Source organism: Miniopterus schreibersii (genome assembly GCF_964146895.1).
Source record: "Miniopterus schreibersii genome assembly, chromosome: 20".
Classification (NCBI taxonomy): Eukaryota; Metazoa; Chordata; class Mammalia; order Chiroptera; family Miniopteridae; genus Miniopterus; species Miniopterus schreibersii.
In genome coordinates this window covers 13543061-13563395 of record NC_138122.1, presented here as the reverse complement: position 1 = coordinate 13563395, position 20335 = coordinate 13543061, and the positions used below count along the sequence as shown (strand labels likewise).

The 20335-nt window shown below is 50.6% G+C and overlaps 1 protein-coding gene across 5 annotated transcripts; it reads right to left on the bottom strand.

Annotated features, from left to right (window-relative positions):
• Positions 1-3626: 3626 nt before the first annotated feature.
• SLC2A11 (solute carrier family 2 member 11) lies at positions 3627-19237 on the bottom strand. 5 transcript variants are annotated; one of them, XM_081123485.1, is made up of 12 exons: positions 19006-19237; positions 16326-16424; positions 14938-15098; positions 11657-11781; positions 10241-10370; positions 9513-9661; positions 6355-6542; positions 6110-6220; positions 5639-5740; positions 5489-5564; positions 5141-5268; positions 3627-4925 (listed from the first exon to the last, which is right to left on the bottom strand). In XM_081123485.1, the coding sequence occupies exons 1-12, from the start codon at positions 19024-19026 to the stop codon at positions 4725-4727; spliced, it is 1491 nt and encodes a 496-aa protein (XP_080979611.1). In that variant the 5' UTR covers positions 19027-19237; the 3' UTR covers positions 3627-4724. The 5 variants fall into 5 exon arrangements, with proteins under 5 accessions (XP_080979611.1, XP_080979607.1, XP_080979610.1 ...); XM_081123481.1 differs by lacking the exon at positions 19006-19237 and adding an exon at positions 17978-18269 and having other exon boundaries at positions 3689-4925; XM_081123484.1 differs by lacking the exon at positions 19006-19237 and adding an exon at positions 17446-17573 and having other exon boundaries at positions 3689-4925.
• Positions 19238-20335: the final 1098 nt, after the last annotated feature.

The following is a 20335-nucleotide window of genomic DNA, read 5'->3' as shown; positions in this document are numbered from 1 at the left end:
TGGCATTACCTTTGGCCTGGCCTGGCCTCTTGAGGGAGGAGCATATTTCCCTGACCCTAGCAGCAGTTCTGGCCATATGACTTGCGTTGCCCAGTGAAATGTGAACAGAAATGACACGAGTGACTCCAGGCAGAAGGTTCAAAAGCTAGCACCTGGTTTACTGCTCTCTGAGATAGCGGAAGTGGGTGACAGGGTGAAGCCTGGCCAGCAAACACCTGCAATGCCCCTGAAGGTGAGCCACAGCCATTTTCAGGTTGTTACTGTAGTACAGGGGATCCTCCTCTGATCAGGACAGCCTCTGAGCCATTTGCCGTCTGCTCTTACCCTCCCCCAACTTGTTTCCAGTAGCAGTGAGCACTGATTTTCTAAGGAGGCGATATAATTCCCAGGCCCCCCCCCTCTTACTAGCTTGGATACTTGGCTGACCACTCTGAACCTCAATTTCCTCACCTGTAATTTGGGGATGCCAGTAATTTCCACCTTACAGAAGGGTGTTGTGAGGACCTAGTGGTCTAAATACTGGTGATAGTCTTCTCTGATATTAGAGGTAGTAGGGTCACAATGCCCTGGTAACCTCCCCACCCCACGGCTTGCACCACCCTCTCTTGTTCTCTGGGCCTTGTCCACTGACCTTCCATGCCATGCTCCTGGCTCCTGGCTTGGGCATTGGCCCTGAAATTCTCAGTTCCTTGGGAAAGCACTCAGAGTTCCTGGCTCTGTCAGGTCCTGTAATGTGCCCAGCATCTGTCCTGTCCTTCAAGGTCATTACCATATTTCTATTTGTGAGTTAATCTTCCTTTCTAGGGGGTAAGCTCCATGAGTGGAGACTGTCTCTTTTTGGCTATTGCTATCTGCCTACCTCCTGACCCTGTACCTCAGTGGTAGTCAGAGGGCCTCCAAAGAGGTCTACGCTATAATCCCTGGAACCTGGGAATATGTTACGTTACATGGCAAAAGGCACTTCGAGGATGTAATTAGGGTTACAGAATGTAATTAGGGAGATTATCATGAATTATCTGGGTGGACCCAATGTAATCACATGAGCCTTTACAAGCAGAGAATTTTCTCCAGGTAGTCAGAGAGATGTGGCAGAAGGGGAAGCCAGACTCAGAACAGAGCTCCATGTGCTATACTGGCTTTGACGACGATGGGGGCCAGGGGCCTCAGTCGTACAACTAGAAGGAACTGAATTCTGCCAACAACCTGAATGAATATGGAGGTGGGTTCTTTCCTAGTTGAGATGAAGCACCTTCACTTCAGCCGTGTGAGGCCTTAAGCAGAAGACCCAGTCACACCATGCTGGACATCTGACCCACAGAAACTGTGAGATAATAAATGTGTATTGGTTTAAGCTGCTAAATTTGTGGTAATTTGTTCTAGGAGCAACAGAAAAGTAATACATCTGGCATCAATAGGGTTCAATAATTATCGCTTAACAATAGGACACCTGCACCAGGAGGCATTGGCAGACATGGCTGCCGCCCTGCTGAGATCCTCTCCCCCTTCATCCTCACTGAGAGAATCCCAGTTCTGATTAGAACATTTCCTGCTCCAGAGCCCCTGGCAACCAGGTGAGGCCATGTGAGGAAGCTGTGGCTCATGCAATGTATGGGATTTATGGCAAAATAGTTGCTTTGCTGAAGTAGGTGGGCAACCCAGGAGAGCCTGGGGCTCTGATGGCTCTGCCCAAGCCCTTCAGCCACCATTCAGTTAGAGGAGAGAAATAAGCCCCTCTCTGTTCAAAGCACTGCTTGTCAAAGTTTCAGCCCCAGTCTTGCTCCTGGCTGGTGCAGAGCACTTCTCGAGTGTCACATCCTGTGGGTAGGGGCTACCGGACAGAGAAGGGGGTGGAAAGAAAATCTCATGATGTAGGGATATGTCAGCTTGGTGAGGACTGTGGCCCACAGTGAGCACCCCAAATACCCTTAAGTGGGCAGCTGGCCCCTGGATTGAACATCTCCAAGGGCAGGACCTGACTTACCCATCCTGGAGAGAGGGGGTAGAAGGGGGAAGGCATGGTGGGGTCGGCCTACCAGCACCCCCCAGAGGGGTTACCCACTCTTCCCTTCGTTGCCTCTCCCCGACAAGAACCTGGTCGTCAGTCCATGTCTGTGGATGGTCTGGTCTACTACCAGTCCATCTCCTCCCCAACTACATTACTCCTTCCTGCCAAAACCACCCAGCTGGCCCTACCCCTGACAGTCTCCCACTCACCAGTCCCTATGTCCTTGTTCACTGAATGTGGTAAAAGCCCCAGCAAAGACAAGCAAAAATACCCTCTCCCCCTCCAGTCATAGTGAAAGAAGACCTGGTGGTGGGTCATCGCCCCCACTGGTGTCCTCCAGCCAGCCGTACCTGAAGGTGTCTTCCAGGCAAGCCTCAGGGTCTCCACCAGCAATAAGGAGGTATCACAGGCTCTTGGGGAACAAGAGCAGAGAGGCCAGCTGGAGCACCCAGGCACCAGGCAGCTGGCCAGAAATAGGGGCCAGGCCTGTGGGCCACCCAGAAGCTACCTGGGAGACGAGGAGAAACCGGGCCAGACGCCTCCTTGCAAGAGCCCTGTCACCTGCCTCCCTGTGTTCCTGAGGGCAGAGGCTTTCCATTGTCCTATGCTTCTTCCTAACCAGCTCTTCGTCAGGATGTGTGCCCAAGTGGAGACCCAAAAAGTGCCAAGTGGGGTAGGGAGCTCCTCATCTCTCACAATGGAAGTACCATTTCCCTAGGGGCCTAGGCCCAGACTCTCCCTGTCTTGAGATAACCAGGCTCTGAAGCTGGCACCCTTCCTCCAACACCCCCACCACAGACAGAATACAGAGGATTTTTAGGGCAGTGAAACTACTCTGTATGATACTAATAATGATGGATACATATAATTAGACATTTGTCCAAAATCCATAGACAGTACAACTCCAAGAGTGAACCCTGATGTGAATTATGGACTTTGGGTAACAGTGATGTGTAACTGTAGGTTCACTGATTTTAACGAATGTCCCACTCTGGTGGGAGATGTTGATAATGAGGGAGGCGCTGTGTGTGTGTGGGGGGGGGGCCATGCAGGAGGCACATGGGAAATCTCTGTACCTTTTAACTTTGCTGTGAACTTAAAACTGCTCTAATTAATGAAATTTTATAAAAATAAATACTGGACAAAATATTTGAACAAATTCTTCACAAAAGAAAATAGATGAATGGCCATACTGAGCAGATGAAAAGATGCTCAGCATTGTGAGTCATCAGGGAAATACCTCAATTAAACCACGAGACACCATTATGCACTCACTAGAATGGCTAAATTAAAAAGACTGACAATATCAAGTGCTGATGAGGACTTGGAACATCTGAAATTCTCACACATTGCTAGTGGGAATGTCATACAGTATAATCACTTTGGAAAATTTTTTCTACAGCTAAACATACCTTCATTATTTATTACTTTTTAATCCTCACCCGAGGACATACTTATAGAGAGGAAGGGGGGGCAGAGAAACATCAACCGGTTGCCTTTTGTACATGCCCTGACCCAGGATTGAACCCAACGCCAGGTATGTGCCCCTGCCAGGAATTGAACCGGCAATCTTTCAGCACACAGATGACGATCAACCGAGTCACTCCAGCTGGGCGACCTTCACTGTTAAACTCAGCAATTTATTTACCCAAAAGAAATGAAAACATGTCTACACAACAACCTGTGCAGGAATGTTCACAACAGTTTTATTCATGATAGCCAAGAATCAGAAACAGCCCAAATGTCCACCAATAGGTAAATGGATAAACAAAATATGTTATATCCATACAGTGGAATACTACTCAGAAATACAAAGGAATATATACTAATACATGCAACAACCTGCATGAATTTCAAAAACTTTATTTGGAGCAAAGCCAGGCACAAATGCACACATACTGCATGGATTTATGTCAAATTCTAAAGGCAAATCTGGCCTATAGTGACAGAAAACAGGTCAGTGATTGCTTGGGCTGGGGGTAAGGTGGGTTATTTGCAAAGGGAGATTTTGGGGTGATGTAAATGTTCTACTTTGATTGTAGTGGTCTGGTGGTTTCATGGGTAGATAAATCTGTCAAAACTCATCAAATGTATACTTAATATGGATACATTTTATTGCATGTAAATTATATGTTAATAAAGTTGATTTTAATTTTACTTTTTATTGATTTTTAGAGGAAGGAAGGGAGAGAGAGGGAGAAACATCAGTTTGTTGTTCCACTTACTTATGCATTCATTGGTTGATTCTTGTATCTGCCCAGACCAAGGACTGAACCCGCAACCTTGGTGTATGGGAACGACACTCTAACCAACTGAGCTACCCGGCCAAGGCCAATAAAGTTCATTTTTTAAAAACCAATTCCTCAGAAAATTCTTTTCTGACCATGACCCTCTCAAACTAGGTCAGCCCCACCCCCACCCCCAGGGTATGCACACCCTTCACAACCTGTATGTTTCTTTCACTGCATTTCCCTGAGTTTGTAGTTATGTTTTTATTGGTTTCCTGTTCGTTCACTGCCTCTAGATGGGGAACATTAAGAGGTCCTGAATCCCATCTCTCTCACTCACCACTGTTGCTAGGCACCTGGCACTATGCCTGCACAGAGTAGGTGCTCATTTAATGAACACTCATTAAATGAATGAATACAGGAGCTCGTAAATGAGAGGAAGCAAAGGGCAGAGCAGCAGCTGGATCTAGGCCCCAGCCACAAATGTGGGGCTACAGCTCTGTGGACTGGATGACCTTATGGCCCCTCCACGTGGGGCCCTGGCTCCGCTTGGGGAAGTTGAGTCTGTGCAATTCTTCGGAGATCTCCAGGAAGGTCTTGCCTTTGGTTTCAGGGAGGAAGAAGCCACTGTAGATGGCCCCACAGACGCAGACAACGAGGAAAGGCACATAGAGGAAGTAGGACAATCCCTCCTATAGGTTAAAAGAGACCCTGAGACTCAGTAGGGCCCCATTCTGCCCCAAGATCAAAGGCCCCATAACAGATTAAAGAGGGACTTGTCCTTCTTTGCTTAGATAGCCCATCCCCTTTAGTCTCAGTCTCCTTGGATGGAGGCCTCCCACTGGGGTTTTCATGCTGACAGGGACAAAACCTAAGGCAGCTCCCCCCAGGGGAGGGGCAGGCCTACCATGAGGAAGGGGAACCCCAGCCCAACCAAGAAGAGCATGGTCCACATGAGCGCCCCGCAGACCATGTAGGCAGCAGGCCGGGCCATCTGGTCAAACAGCTCCGTGGCCAGGATCCCTGTCACTCCAGCTGAAAGGAGGAGAGGCACAGGAGACTGCCAGCTAGGGAAAGTCCCCAGATATGGGAGTGGGGGCCCCTTGGTGTTCTTCCAGCCCCCAGTCCCGATGATGGCATACAGGTGGGGGTGGGGCGAGCAGTCAATATTACATTCACATCCACCCATCTTTCACCCAAATGTCCATGTTCCTTCAGCAAGTCCCAAACCCCAGAGCCCCTTGAGCCCACTCACCAGGGCCAATGCCAAAGCTGAGGATGAAGGCATAGATGCAGGACATGGCCAGGTAGGGCATCCAGGGGAAGGAGCTCTGCAGCAGAAGGATGGGGTGAGGTGGAGATCAGCCAGCATCCAGCCACTCACCCCTCATCCTCACCCAGCTACCTGCAGGCACAGGGCCACTGTGAAGATGATCCCCCAGCAGGTCATCAGGCAGTATCCTGCCACCAGCAGCACCCGCCGGCCCACTCTCTCAATGACAATACACTGCAAAGGAAAGGGGTGCTCTGTAACTGGCTCAGGTACCCAGGCCATGGTCCCCTTGGTTTGGGGGTGGGCAGTGGGGAGGGTCCTCATGAGGAAGCGGATGGTGGGGGAGGGACCAGTTTATTGCTTCAGAAGATTAAGGAATTAATTTCCCAGAGGTCACCCAACTTCATTGAGTTTCCTCATCTCAAAATAGTGGCCCAGCAAATAGTAGGTGCTTGATAAATGCTGGCTAACTCCCCCATTTTAACAGAGTGACCTGGAGTGGAGATGGCTTAAAGAAGAGGACTGAAGTCCTCGGGGTGTTGGCACCTCATGTCCCCCCTCTTCCACAGGGTTGGGAAAGGGCCAGCCCAGAGCCAGACTCACACTGACAAATGCTGTGAGCAGCTCGCAGCACCCGGTCCCGATGATGGCATACTGGATCTTCTCCTGGGGGACTCCTGCCTCCCGGAACACAGAAGAAGAATAGGCGTACACCTGGGGGAGGTGGGCACAGGGCCGGCTCTGGGGGCACTGGCTCCCTGCAACCTCCAGGCCTCCCAGGGGCCTGCAGCACGCAGCCCCAGGGCTAGGGGGCCGGAGGGTGGGGGGAAATAGGGTGGGAACCTCACCGAGTCGTTCCCGCAGAGCTCCATGGCACTGCTCAGGACTACGAGGCTCAACACCTGCCTTCGCAGGGTGCCATCCTGGAACAGCTCCCAGGGGCGCCGTGCTCGCAGGCCCTGGCAGGCAGTGTGCTCCTCCTCCAGCTCTGCCAGCTCCAATGCCAAGTCCTTGGTGCCCCGCAGCCGCTGCAGTGCTGGGACAGAAGAGGGGGTTGCTGAGCTCTTTTTCCCTGGCCTCTCTTTGGTTCCCCACAGTGAGTTACCCATCGCCAATTCCCCTCTCTCCCTGGGCCCTCATGGTCAGGTGGGGCGATCTTCCTGGCTGTCAGTTCACAGCATCATGGACCAGAAAGGGCTTTAGAACCTCGGGATTCTACGGATCCATCAGACAGAATATGGCAATTGTGGTACATTGCCATCGTCCCTAATTCTTCACTCTCCCCATGTATCAGTGCCCTTTGCTATGTGATTTTGCAGTTGCTTCCACTAAATGGGCACGTACACATCCCTTGGCACTGGGCTTGGCCATGGGACTGGCTCTGACCAATAGGATGAGTCTGTAGGGAGGGCATGCCCCCTGCTCAAGCCCAGGCCTTAAGGGACCTTGCTCATTTCTATTTGCTCTTCTGTCATCATCATAAAAATTTGCTAGGCTACATCACTGGTCCTAGGAGGAGTAGAGATGGCCCAGCTGGTACCGTACTAGATCAGCCAATGTTCAGTAGACCTGTATGAGTGACCAAAAGGAGCAGGGCCACCGGCCAGACCCAGCCTTACATCAGCCAACTCCAGAGAGCTCACAGAGGCTTGAGCTGCGCACTTGCTTCTTTTGTTGGCCACTGAGATGCAGCGATTGTTGGGCAGAAATAGAAAACTGATAAATAAATTAGTATAAAGAGTGGGTGCCACCATAACTAGGACCCATGACCTATGGTACTGGTCCCGAGAACAGACAGAATGGTGAGGACAAATGAAACCCTAGTGTGCAGTGCAGTGGCATGGAAGAAAAAAAACAGAGCTAGTGAAACTCTGGACTTGGGTGAAGAGACCACCAAGTGTTGAAAGCATCAACTGGCCGCTTTTAACTGAATATTCTAAGCTTGCTTTATAAAAAAGACATGAGCACAAAAAAGACCTTCAGAGGGAACAAAACTTAATTAATTTAACTTTAACTTATTCCAAACTTGCTAGGTTAGTTTAATAAAAAATAAAACAAACCTGTTTCTTATTTCTAGCCTCTCCAGCTAGCAAAATGTCCTAAATTGTCAGAGCCTGAGAGCAAAGATTAAGTCCAAAGCCAGCCAGTGAGCCGCAGACCCAGGGTAAAGATCAAATCAGGGTGCTGCGTAAGGTAGTGACTCACTGACCCTCCTGGCTGAAAAAAGAGGGCATTACGGGGGGCTTAAGGGTGTTGGTCTACAGCAGCCTGACTTGCCCAAAATTCCAGTAATTAGGTTTTAGGAGAGAAGCATATCTGAAAAAGAACTGTGGGTGTGGCTTTTTGGCACATAAATCAAATACACAGAAAATTCACACTGTTTTTGAGAAAATTATATTGACAAAAATTCTGCCAACCTGGATGAGAAGAGACTAAGACAGTTTGAAATGTAAAGACTTCTGTGCCTCAACTTTCTACAGGTACATTTCCAATACTCTCTTTAGGAGGTGTCAAGGGAGGCTTGGGAAAAGGAAGGATATCTTGGAGGGCAGAAGCATGAACCTGGGGAAACCATGGCCTGGGGACCTCCTCCCAGGGGGGGCAGAGGAACATTCCCCACCCCCAAGGCAGGGGAATCTAGCAGTGTTTTCCCAAGGGCACTTCAGCATTGCTATGGATTGGTGACTGCATTCTGCTTTCTTGCCTCCTTCTGGGAAATGAGGGTTAATTCTAGTTACACTGTCCCTCTTTCACCACTGAGTAAAGGAGGAGTAGAAAAGTTGTGTTTTTAGTTCCTAGGCCTCTGTATCAAGAGAAGGCACATATAGACTTGATGTGATCTTAAGAGCCTGCACTTCAAGACTGGTGCCATGATTGGATAAGACTTTGGGGGGTGGGTCACTGATGGCAATAAGCATGTTTTACACAGGGGAGGGGCATGAATAACTGTGGCCATGAGGGCAAACGGAGGAGAATATATTAGTGAGCCCGTTCTTCCTCCTCTGTAAATCTATGCCCTTTTGCCATGCGGGAGGATATGCCGTTGATTTTTCCATTCTTTAACTTTGGGTCCAGAAAAGTGAGTCTCGGGTCATGGGATATTAATGGGCATGAGGGGACCAAAGGTTTGGAAAGTGCTTAATCAACTGGATTTGCTTTCTTGTGCCTTTGCCATCACTAGAACAAGAGCATTCATGGATTAGTTGGTTGGTATCAAGAGAGGAGAGGCATGTACAGCAGAGCTGAACTGCTCCAGCCCAGACCAGCCTGGACTCGTGGATCCTCAGTTGACTCTGACACCAGAGCCAGCCCAGCTAAGATCAGCAGAATTGTGCAGCCAGCCCGGCAAATAAATGATTAAAAGGTGCAGTAAATGATTGTTTTTTTCAATCCTTACCCAAGGATATGTTTATTAATTTTTAGAAAGAGGAAAGGGGAGAGAGGGGGAGAAGGAGGTGGGGGGGGGGGGAGAGAGAGAGAGAGATTGGTTGCCTCCCGTACTCACCCTGACCAGGGATTGAACCTGCAACCTAAGTATGTGCCCTGATCAGAATGAGACCTGCAACCTTTTCAGTGTACAGGATGATGCTCCAAACAACTGAGCCACCCGGCCGGGGTAAACTACTATTGTTTTAAGCCAGAGATTTGGGGATTGTTCCTTGGGCATCATTACTGTGGCCATAGCTAATGGATAAGACCATCAGCATCCTGTTGGCATTGAGCCAGTGAAGTCTTACATGGTTTCATCTTGCTTGTGTGGGGGGGCTCTTTCTCTGCACCACCCTGGGGTTCCTGGGTGGCAGGGGGCTAGGTCTGCTCCATCTTGCTGCCCTGGAACTCAGGACAGCCCTTTGATAAAGAGTTTTGAAGGGATTGACAGATGGCACGAATTGAGGAACAACTTTTCCCTGAGAAATGAAACCTGAGAAAAGGGGACCCACGTGCTCTGAGCAGATGTGCGCCCATTGGTCAAGAGTGGTCTGGGAACCTGAGGTCAGGGACTCACCTGCCAGGCAGGCCTCAGTGTCCCCACGGTCAATGAGGAGGTAGCGCGGGCTCTCAGGGAGCAGGGGCAGGGAGGCCAGCTGGAGCACCCCGGGCACCAGGCAGCTGGCCAGCAGCAGGGGCCAGGCCTGCGGGCCACCCAGGAGCTCCCTGGAGAGGTAGAGGAGAGGCCAGGTCAGACACCTCCTTGCCAGAGCCCTGCCCCCTACCTGCCTGCCTTTCCCCTATCCTCCTGCTCCCCGTCCCCTACCTGCCTGCCTGCCCTTTTGAGAATAGAGGGTCTGCACTGATTTGTGCTTCGTCCTAACCAGCTCTGGGTCTAGACACCAAGATCCCTCCCACCCAGGTAAGGACCCAAGAGAGGGCAGAGCCATGGCCCCACCCTATCCCTAACAACTCCTCTTTCCAGGACTCTAGGCTTTGCTGCCTCTTCTTTTCTAGGATGACCAAGACTTGTTCCCCTTTAAAAGCCCAAAATTTCACCCTCTTCTCTGTCAAGACCTGCTTTTTGCTTCCTGACCTAGAGAGAATGGAAAAGTGTGATTCACACTGAAATGTGGCTGGCCGATACCCATTTTGTGTACTGACCAGATGGAAGTGGACAGGTTTCAATACCTTAATACATACAGGCAATGCCTTAATCTACTTAATAGGTAGGGGAAAATTTAAGCAAAGAAGGGTTTTCCTGGCACCCCTCAAACCACTCTGCACATGGAGGGGGGCACTTACCTAATTCCGACCACTTGACCCATCACAATCCCCAGGGCAGTGAAGATGGCTGAGGTCATGGCCACGGCTCCTCGGAACTCCTTGGGTGCACTCTCCCCTAGGTACATGGGCTGGATGTTCATGCTCACACCTGGACATGTGCACAGCAGAGACAGTCATCAGGCTGGACACCCCTGCAACTCCCAGGGCTGCCTCCCCCACCTCCTTGGCACCTCATCTACTGGGTCCTGGCACTGAGAGCTGCTCCCTCACCCCATGCGCCTGGAGGGGTCCCTCCCCACCCACAGGACTTCTGAGAGAGAAGTCTTTTTCAGATCAGCTCCCATCCTGTTCCCTCACCCCAGTCCCACCATGGTCATCAAATCTTTCTAGACCCTGTCACTGGGATGAATGTAAAGGGCTCTGAGGGAGCTGAGTGGGCAGTGGGAGGAGAAGAGAAGGTGGCATCTGGAAGCCCACCAGCTATCCCAGCTCTCACATCAACACTTTCATTGACCACTACTGCAGTAGGTTCTCACATCCAGCTTCCCCAGAGACACCTGGCACCCACGCAACCAGTGGGAAAACAGAACTGGACAGCACTCCCACTGCCGCCCCCAGATGGTGACAGCTGGCAAAAGCTAGGAGGCCAAGTATTTGAGCACTTCGGTCACTTACTCTGGAGGGAACCAGCCACCATGGTGTGAGACCCACAGGCTGAGGACTGCAGCCTCCTGCTAACAGTCATCTTAGAAGCAGATCCTCCAGCCTCGTCAAACCCTCTGAGATGGCAGCGCTGCCTGACAGCTTGATCTCAGCCTCACGACAGAGCCCAAGCCAGAACCACCCAGCTAAAGCACTCCCAGGTTCTGATCCACAGAAACCGTTCAGATAATAAATGTTGGCTGTTTTAAGTCATTAAGTTTTTAAGTTCTTTGTTTCACAGGACTAGATCACTAATATAGACACTGACATCTGGCTGTCTAAACAGTAGGGAGTCGAGAGGGGATTTGTTGATGGGAGCCTCTAAAAGCCCAGATGGATGTGCTCAAAATTCTTCTCCCTCACATGACAAGCCCCCAAAAATGAGGAGTCCCTAAGAGGCTATTCTGCCTCTGTCTGGAAGATCACCTTGGCTGCCAGGAAGCTCATGGCTTAGAGTGTTACTCAAACACAGGCCTCCGTTGGTGCAGGTTTGGGGATGTTTGTCCTCACATTCCTGTATAACTTTTTCGTTTTCCTATATCCACTTTCAACGTCTAACTATATGAGCCTTTTAAGATAAACCATATTTAATCATTTTGCAAAATTAAGATGGGCATGAATGAAAAGTAGATCAATGACTAAAGAGAATAAATGAATGAATGATAGCAACAAGGGAATAAATGAATGAGCAGGAACGGAGAGGCAGGCAGGACTAGATGCCCTCCCCCATACCTGCACTGACTCCCACAAGCAACCGTCCCAGCATGATCATCTCAAAGGAGCGCGCTCTGTGGCTGAAGCCAAACAGGATCGCTGCGGCCACCACAAAGACGTTGCTCACCAGGAGGGACTTCTTCCTTGGGGGAAGTAGAACACAGGCAAGAGAGGCTCAGGTCAGTCCAGCAGGACTATTCCTGGGGACCCCTCTTTGCAACTCCAGCCAGCCCTAATCAGACCTCTGTGTGTGTGAACTATGTCAAGGAGCCTAAGCTACACGGGTGGAAATGACCCCTAGCCATTGCACCTGGGGTCAAACGTCATATGCCTAGAGGGGCGCCCTCCCCCAACATACCCCAAACTCTCCTTTCTGCCTGTACACAACTTGAAATGACAGAATTTGTATTTATGGCTTTATCCCTCAAATTAAGCACCACTCTCCTCAAAATCCTTTGTAAAGAGAAGCGACTGACATCTAATTCAGAACCTTCTGGACGGCTGGATGGTCCATGCTTAGTTTGACGGGACAGACTGCAAACGAGGAAGTGGGGACTGGGAACGTGAGCTGCTCCACTGTTGTGAAGCATCGGCTCAGGGCTCCTGATACTGAGTTCAGGAGTGCTGTCACCCACTTGTCAGAGCTCACAGCAGATCACAAGGCTCACTGTACTGATAGGGAAACTGGAGCTCGAGGAAGCCAGTGCTCTGCCTAAAGTCAACAGCACATCAGAGACAGAATACAAGATGAAGTTAGGTCTCCTGAGTCTAGAGAACAAAGAATGACAGTAGATTATAACAAACTGGATCCAGCGATAATGCCAATTGTAACTAATACACTATATTTGGCTTCCTCACTGGTATAAATCACTAAAATACTTCAGTTGTGGCTATTTATCTGGTGAGCATATTTTGCTGCATGTCAGTAGAGACATTAAGCTTTCACCTGGCAGGGACAGTATTAAACTGTTACTGACCTGCCTAGGAGAGGTAGCAGCTCTGGGCCACAACCTATTCCACAGGGCATCCTGTTGGCCCATTGCTCTGATGATTTTCTACTGAAAGGGCCTGGAGGAGGAGAAGCAGAAAGCACCCTAGATGTCTTGGTAAGGTAAAAGCATGACGAAGAGAGGAAGCTTAAAAAGGAGGGAGCTGCCACATCAATAAAGTTCCTGACATCTGATGGACTAAGATACGTCCAAAGTGAATGATAAACGGCTGCCCTTCCTCTACAAAGGATGGCACATCTCAGAGGACTTCTTTTCATTTTGGAGGCTGCACATACCACATTGGGTGTCATGATTGGACACATTTCCCAAGTGATTTGAAAACCTGGCTGCTTTGAGTGGAGCTAAGCAAGGGGAGTATTCTCTAGTGGGTCCAAGCTGGATGCAAATTTTGCCCCTTGACTCTTTAGACTTGGGAGATTCTGTGGTGCTCAAAGTCTCTGTGGCAGTTGCCTAAGAGAGTCACAAGCAAGATCTAGGGTTTGGGAGTAAAGCTACTCTAGTCCAGAAATTACTCTCCTCTTAATCAGAAATATCTCCTGGCTTGTCACTTGGCCCTAGGGGGAAAAAACACTAGACTGGGACACCTGGTGACCACATGCCAATCATGAACTGGGTGCCATAGGATATTCCTATGCTAAGGTTGAGTGCTCCTATAGCACTCCATCATGAAACAGAGATGGTAGATACCAAACTTGCCCCGGGTGGGTCCCAAAGAGTCCCGCGAGCAGGTAACTCACATCAACCACACTGCTACCCTTCTCTCAGGCACATCCAGGGCCTCTGGTCTTTAGTTTAAAACAAAACAAAACAAAACAAAGCTTGACCCTGGTTTGCAGATGGTTGCATGGATACATGGGTTCTGCCAGAAAGGTAGAGCTATGGATTTAAGGTCCACTCAAAAGTGGCCCTAAAGAATATTGGAAGAATTAGACCCTTCCTATAGACAGAATCTTGAGCATGGAATATTGTCCCTTTTCTAAAGGGTTTGGTTGGATAGTCAAAGTCTTAGGTGGAACAGAATTTGAAGACTGGTTTCCAGGTATAGGGAAGTGTAAACATATGATCTCACAGAATTGGCCCAGAACCTGACCATATAAACATGTCCATGTTCTGCTCACCAGAGGCCCCTGCCACTGTATAAGAGGCACTTTATAATCAGGTGGCCAGGATGGCCCCCTCTGTGGTGGCAGCTGCCTTCCTCAGTGCTTGCTCCATCGGCTCGTAACGTAGCAGGTAGGGTCACAAGGATACAAAATGCACACGGAATTAAGGCCAGGGGCTTTTTGTCACCAAGCTGACTAAAACGCCTTGCTACCCTACACAGCCAACCCTGACCCCCAGAAATGGCAACACATGCTAGGGCTCCAGTGAGCTACTGGATGGAAGATGAACTCCACTGGACCCCCGCCATGGGGATGGGAAAGCAACTGGTTATTACTGGAATAGCCATATGTACTGAATTTGAATCTCCAATTCCTCCCCTTCATGCTTCTGCCAGGTATCATTAGATATTCGGGCAACAGCTATTATTACCTTTCTTCCTTGCTGGTGTATATGATGGGATGACTGTTAGGAGGGGGCACGTATGGAGCTGGCTATATGGGTGAAAGATGTCCACGCACACTGGGTGGCCAGCAAAGGGGTGGACTGTGATAGTCATTTGTTTTTTCTGACTGCCATTGCTTCTCTCCCTTCATTCACAGGTGTAGGCATGTGACACATGGTGGGCCAATAACAATCCATCTTCCTGGATTTTGAATCTTGAATAAAGACATTGGTGACAGATGTGCCTGGAGTTGATGTGAAGCCATCCTCCCCCAGGGGGCAAGTACAAAGGTCTGGCTGTTGAGATCCTCAGCACCACCACGGATCCTGCCCTTCTCAAGGCCTGGCTTTTGAGCATTTGATTTCATTCTGTGAGCTGCTCCAGTATCCTTCCAGTTATCATAATTTTCAATTAATTCAGTCAGAGTCTGTCTTCCCTGTTTGCCACACAAAAACTGCATCAGTTGGATACAAAGGGGGAAATGAGGCCCAGGGAGAAAACACTTGTTTACAGTCAAACAGTATTTGTTGGCAGACGTGGAACTAAAACTAGAGCCCTCCCTCTTGCACAGCACGGACTCCTCCCTCTACCAAATCCTCGTGGAACTGTGACTCTCACAGTGAAATTACAGGCAGAGTAGGAGGCTGGGGCCTGCCAGGCACCTGCCTTCTCCCACATTCCTCATCCTGCACACTAGGGTGAGCCTTGTTAAAGGGCATTGGAGGTACACAGGAAGCACTCACCTTCCCAGCGTGACGGCCAGGGGCCCTGCAAGCAGCGCTCCAAAGAGGCCCCCCAGGGGGTACAGAGACACGATGAGGGACCACACAAGCAGAACCAGGTGGTCAGGCAGTGGCTGGCCAGTACGCGCCTGCCACGTCTGATTGGTGAATTCCTGTATGTGCTGTGAACAGAGATGCCAGTCAGCCTCCCAGGGAGGGGACTACAGGCGATAGGCCTTCTCCCCATCAGGGCTCTGCCTCTGCAGAGGCCCCAGGTCTCCTGAGCAATACTTCCTTGCTGTGGGCAGAACAAACTCACCTGAGCACAGATTCTCTTTCACACACAGTGTCTCCTGGAGCCTAGTGCTCCAGGACAGCCTCCATTTGCCGCCCTGAGCCCACTATCACCCCATCCCCCTGCTTTTGGCTGTGGAAGCCACCTTCATGGCCCCCATTAGTGGGCTCCCTTGCTGACCAGCTTTCTGTTGGAACTGGCCATTGGTGAGCACCAGCAGGGCATCAGGGGAGGAAGGAGAGGATATCAGAGGGAAGTAGGAGGGGTGTTTGTTCCTGAACCTCAATGAACATCGACAGGGGCAAGGCCAGCATCAGCTGCTGGGAATTCACAGATGACTCCACACTGAGCACAAGCCAGCAGGAGGAAGAGATAGGCCCCAAACAACCAACACGCAACCCAAGTGACAGTGACAGCCTACCGCAAGGGTGGGGGAGGGAGGGGTGACTTCCAGCTTGGGGGCTGTTAAAGGAAGCCTTCAGGAAGGTGGTGGAATTTGGGTGGTTCTTGAAGGGTTCTGCACGTGGGGTGGAGAGGGCTCCTCAGCGCATTTGGGGAACTGCATAACCTGCTTGGGTAGTAGGGCTGGGGAATGAAGGCGGGGGGCAGATGAACAGGCTCTGATCCCAGGAAGCGTTGGATTTCAGGTGGGTGAGTCTAGGCACTAGGGAGACACAGAATGTTTCTTGATCAAACTTGAAAGGTTGCAGAAGGGGAGAAGCTGAAGGTAGGGAGGCCAGTGAGGAGGCTGGACCAGCAATCCAGACAAGAGAGACGGTGCCTGAACCGGGGTGATGGCAGAGACACGGGGAGAAAACAGAGGTACATAGTTAAGAAGTACTTAGTGTCTGAGAGAGGGAGGGCAGAGTAAAGGCTGACCCCCAGGCACTGGGTGGACAATGGAGTCATCCACAGACATCAGGGACTCAGGAGGAGTTCAGCTTGACGCAGGGCTGGATTTGAACCTGTAGTACCTGTGGGACATCTCAGTGGAGGTGCGTGTGTGGGAGAAAGCTCCGCCAAGTGGATGCTGGCCCGAACCCCCACGGGGGCAGCTGTCAGCCCTCACCCAGCACCCACTCAGCTGGTGATAGTAGGCACAGACGGTACATACCAAGGTTGGGGCATTGATGATGGAGAGGTTATAGCCAAATTGAAAAGTCCCACCAATGCCAGCCGCACAGATGGTCAGGAACAGGACCTTGCCTTGAATCTAAGGAGAGAAGGGAGGGTACCAAGTGATTAATAACAGCCTCCCCCTCCCCCCCAGGACCAGAACCTACCAATTATAGCACTGCAATTTCTTTAAACCAGGCAGTGAGGAAACTGAGGCACAGAGGAGAGGAGTTACCTAGGTCACATGGCTGACATACAGCAGAACCCCACTCTTCTCTTCAGAAAATTCAGTATATGCTGAAAGTTCTCCACTCTTCAAAAGGTACAACAGTGAACTACTTCCCTCAGCTTTTTTCCTAGGCATTCACAAAGTAGCTGGCTATTTAAAAATCAAGTCATTGATCTTTTCTCAGTAAATCATACTGCCTTTCTTGTTGTGGCAAATTGGCCTACAAATTTAAAGAGCTGCAAGTCAAGTTTATTATTTTTTTAAAACAAATACAAGTTTCATGGCAGAAGCATACGTGGCTAAAGATTTTCTGAAGAATTTCCAGAACCTGGGGACTACTTATTCATTCATCAGTCAAATACCAAGTGCCTGTCCCCATGCAGCCAGGGAAAAGACAGACATGCGTCCACCATTTGGTGAGATACTGGGGGCTCCAGAGGGCAGGATTCTGCCAGAGATCTTGCCACAGGTCTGGAGACAGGTCCATAACAGGTACCCTGAATGCCCACAGTTCCTATAAGGCCTATATAACTTCCTCCGAAGCTGGAAGCCATAGGAGGAAGCCAAGTGAGAACCCAGGGGTTTAGTCTCACTGTAGTCACATCAAAGCTCCATGTGGGCTGTGTGGAGGTGAGAGTGAAACTAAGACAGCAAATCTGCAGGCAGCAGCAAGAGACACAATGCCTGATGATGGCAAGTGAGCCCATGTGGCAGAGATGCTGGGAGGTCTCCAAGACAGCAGGAAATTGTTTAATTCATTGAGATAGTTCGTGGAGATTGCCTAGAACCATGACTGGTCATGAAAAGCATTCAGACATTAGCTATGATGGTGATTATTAATTCAGTGAACAAATATTTCTTGCCTCCCTACTGTGGACCATAAACTTACTGCTCTAGATGCTGGGATATGGCAGTGAGCAAGAGAGACAAAATCCGGGACGTCGTGGAGCTTTCCTTCCAGTGGGGGGAGACAGGCAATTACACAATGAACAAGACCAGTGTACATTATGCCAGCTGCTGCAACTGAGACAGAAAGCAGGGAAGGGTGAGCAGGGAGTGTTTGGAGAGGGTGGCCCGGGGTATGCCCGGAGAAGGTGACATCTACACAGACTTAAAGGAGATAAGGGAAGGCCCCACGCAGAGAGCTCAGGGAAGTCAGTGCAGGTTCGGGGGACACCCAGAGAGGTGGAGGGCTGCCCCCATTCCCTCTGTGAAGCAGGACGTCAGGGCAGAGTTTAACAGGAGCCTGGGGGAGAGGAGGGTTGGGGAGAGGACACAGTGCGAGCGGCTGAGGCGGCCAGGATGCCAGGCGCGGGGCGTGTCTGCCGGGCGAGAGCGGGAGGGCGGCGCAGGTATCGCGAGGGACGCTCACGCCGGAGGCCCCGCAGCCTGCGACCCCACGCAGCCGGCCCGGGCCCTACCTGCCGACGGCCACCTGCACGCTCCTCTGGGCCCACACACCTAACTCTACTGTACACACAAGCGCACGGTATTTTTTGTACGTCTGGCGTCTCCGTGAGGCTTTCCAGAGAGGCTGCGCCTGTGCAGTGCACGGCGGGCCGCAGTTCTCCGTCAGAAACGCCGGGGCCGGGCGGGCTTTGGCATGCCGACCTCTCCAGGTCGCGGGGCGGCACCGGGCACGCACCCATGTCGCCGGCGTCCGGGAGCAGAGGAGCCTGCGGGGTGGGCTTTGCGCCAGGGGGGCGCCGGCCAGCGGCGGAGCCGGAGGCGCGCACGCGCGTGGCGGGGGCGGTGCGATCACTCCCATTGGACGCCAGAGGCGCCTTCGAGCGGAGAGGCGGCGGCGCGTGCGCAGTGGGTGTTGAAATGGTCTTCAGCGCTTAAGGCTCCAGCAGAGCTCGTCCTGTGCTAGAGCGCGCGGTGGAGCCGCTCCCGCAGGGGCGTAAAGTATTAAGGCGGAGAGGATGTCCCGCTAGCGGGTCACCTGTGCCCGAGGCTGTAAGGGTGGCTCCAGTTCGTTTCCATCCCCCCCTTTCCGCAGCTCTGAGGCTGAAAAGCCACTCGCTCCTTGCCCCACCTCTGCAGATCGGAAGGGAGCTCTGGTCCAAGGTACCCGGGCCAGGCCCCAGCAGCCGTCCCCGCTGGTCGCAGCCCAGGGCTCTGAACACCGCGCCCCGGGCACACCCGAAATCCCGCCCTGGCGCCTCATCCCCGGCCCCGCTGCCGCCTGCGCAGAGAATCTCTGCGGTAACCTGCCTCGCTCCGGCTGGAACCTTCGCCATCGCCCCTCCCGGTCCTTCTGCCAGGCTTCCTTTTACCCGGCTCTGGCGTCTCCGTTCGCCACCAGGACCCGGGAGGCCCCTGTCCCCCGGCACTCTCCGGGGGCCGAGCCCCTGATTCTAAACAGACATCCCCACCCTCACCCAGTTCAGGTTGTCCGCACCTTTTACCTAAGAGGAGATTAGGGGAGACCGAAAGGCAGACTCACCAGCCTCTGGAGCGCTCCCATCTGTCCGTTCTGGCGGAGCAAGCGACTTCGAATGCGGAGAACAGGCTGCCGCCGGGGGATTCATTGCGGGAGAGGCCAATCCGGCCTACGGCCCCGACGCACTCCCAAGTGAGGAACCACAGGGTCCAATGGGCTGGATTAATCTTTTATGTCTCAGGACTTCGCAGGCCCTGCATGGAATCCATGAGTTGGATAACACCAAACCGAAATCAGACTTGCCAAGGATGCTATTTGTGGTCATAGAAACTTAGACCTGAAAGTGACCTTAGGAAGTCATCTGAGCAAATACTGTGATAGACACACCAGAATGAATATTGCATTACCTCTACTGCTCATGCTTCGTTTTTGTTTCATTTTTGCTGCCCTGAATTAAAAAAAAAAAAATCTAAACACAATTTTTAAGGAAAATGCAATAAATAAAATATTAGCACTTGCTAGTTGCATGCTTTTTCTGCATCTATTGAGATGATCATGTTTTCTCTGTGAGCACAATTACATATGTAGAGTTTCTCATTAGAAACGCTATCCTTGAATTCTTGGGTTAAATACAACTAGCTCATAATGTAATTGTTGCTATTAACACATGGTTGGTTTCAATTGCTAATATTTTATTTAAGTAGATTTATTTTTTTTGAAACAACTATTGTGTTTTTCCCCCTCAAAAATTAGTAGAGAAGCAACGTGCTAATAACTGGTGGTGGGACAATTATCTATGGGGGAGGGGGGGCGCGAATGGATCTCTGCCTCACTCCACACAAAAAAAAGTATTCCAGGTGTACACAAACCTACTGCAAAAAGCAAACTTTAAACATTTTAGAAGAAAATAAAGAATACTTTTATAACTTCAGGATAAATAAGGATAAGCCACATAGATTTCGCATGAAGATTTAAAATTGCTAAAATTAACACTATATGTTAAAAAAACACCATAAAAAGGTGAAGCTAAAAGCTACCAACTAGTGTCCCAGCTGGTGTGGTTGCTTGGAGCGTCATCCATGCAACGAAGGGTTTCGGGTCCCATTCCAGTCAGGTTGTGGTTCACTCGCCTGGTCGGGGTTTCTCTCTCTCTCCCTCTCCCTTCCCCTCTCTCTAAAATTAGTTAAAAGAGAGAGACAAAAGCTACCAACTAGGAGAAGGTGTTCATAAGCATATGATCCCCAAAGTATTTGTAGTCAGAGTACATAAAGAATTCCTACATATCAATAAAGAAAAGAAAATGGGCAAAGGCTATGAACTGGGGATTTACAGAAGAGGAAACTGAATTGGCAGACAAACAAAAAACAATGAATAAAAAGCTGCTCACCCATTA

What these genes read in the sequence shown, in the direction of transcription:
- SLC2A11 (XM_081123481.1), bottom strand. Translation starts at nt 18,205, where the DNA reads ATGGGTGCGTGCCCGGTGCCGCCCCGCGACCTGGAGAGGTCGGCATGC. An exon ending in TCATCAATGCCCCAACCTTG is followed by an intron (nt 15,099 to 16,325) that starts GTATGTACCGTC and finishes CTCTGTTCACAG; the next exon opens with CACATACAGGAATTCACCAA. An exon ending in GCTTGTGGGAGTCAGTGCAG is followed by an intron (nt 10,371 to 11,656) that starts GTATGGGGGAGG and finishes GCACATGTCCAG; the next exon opens with GTGTGAGCATGAACATCCAG.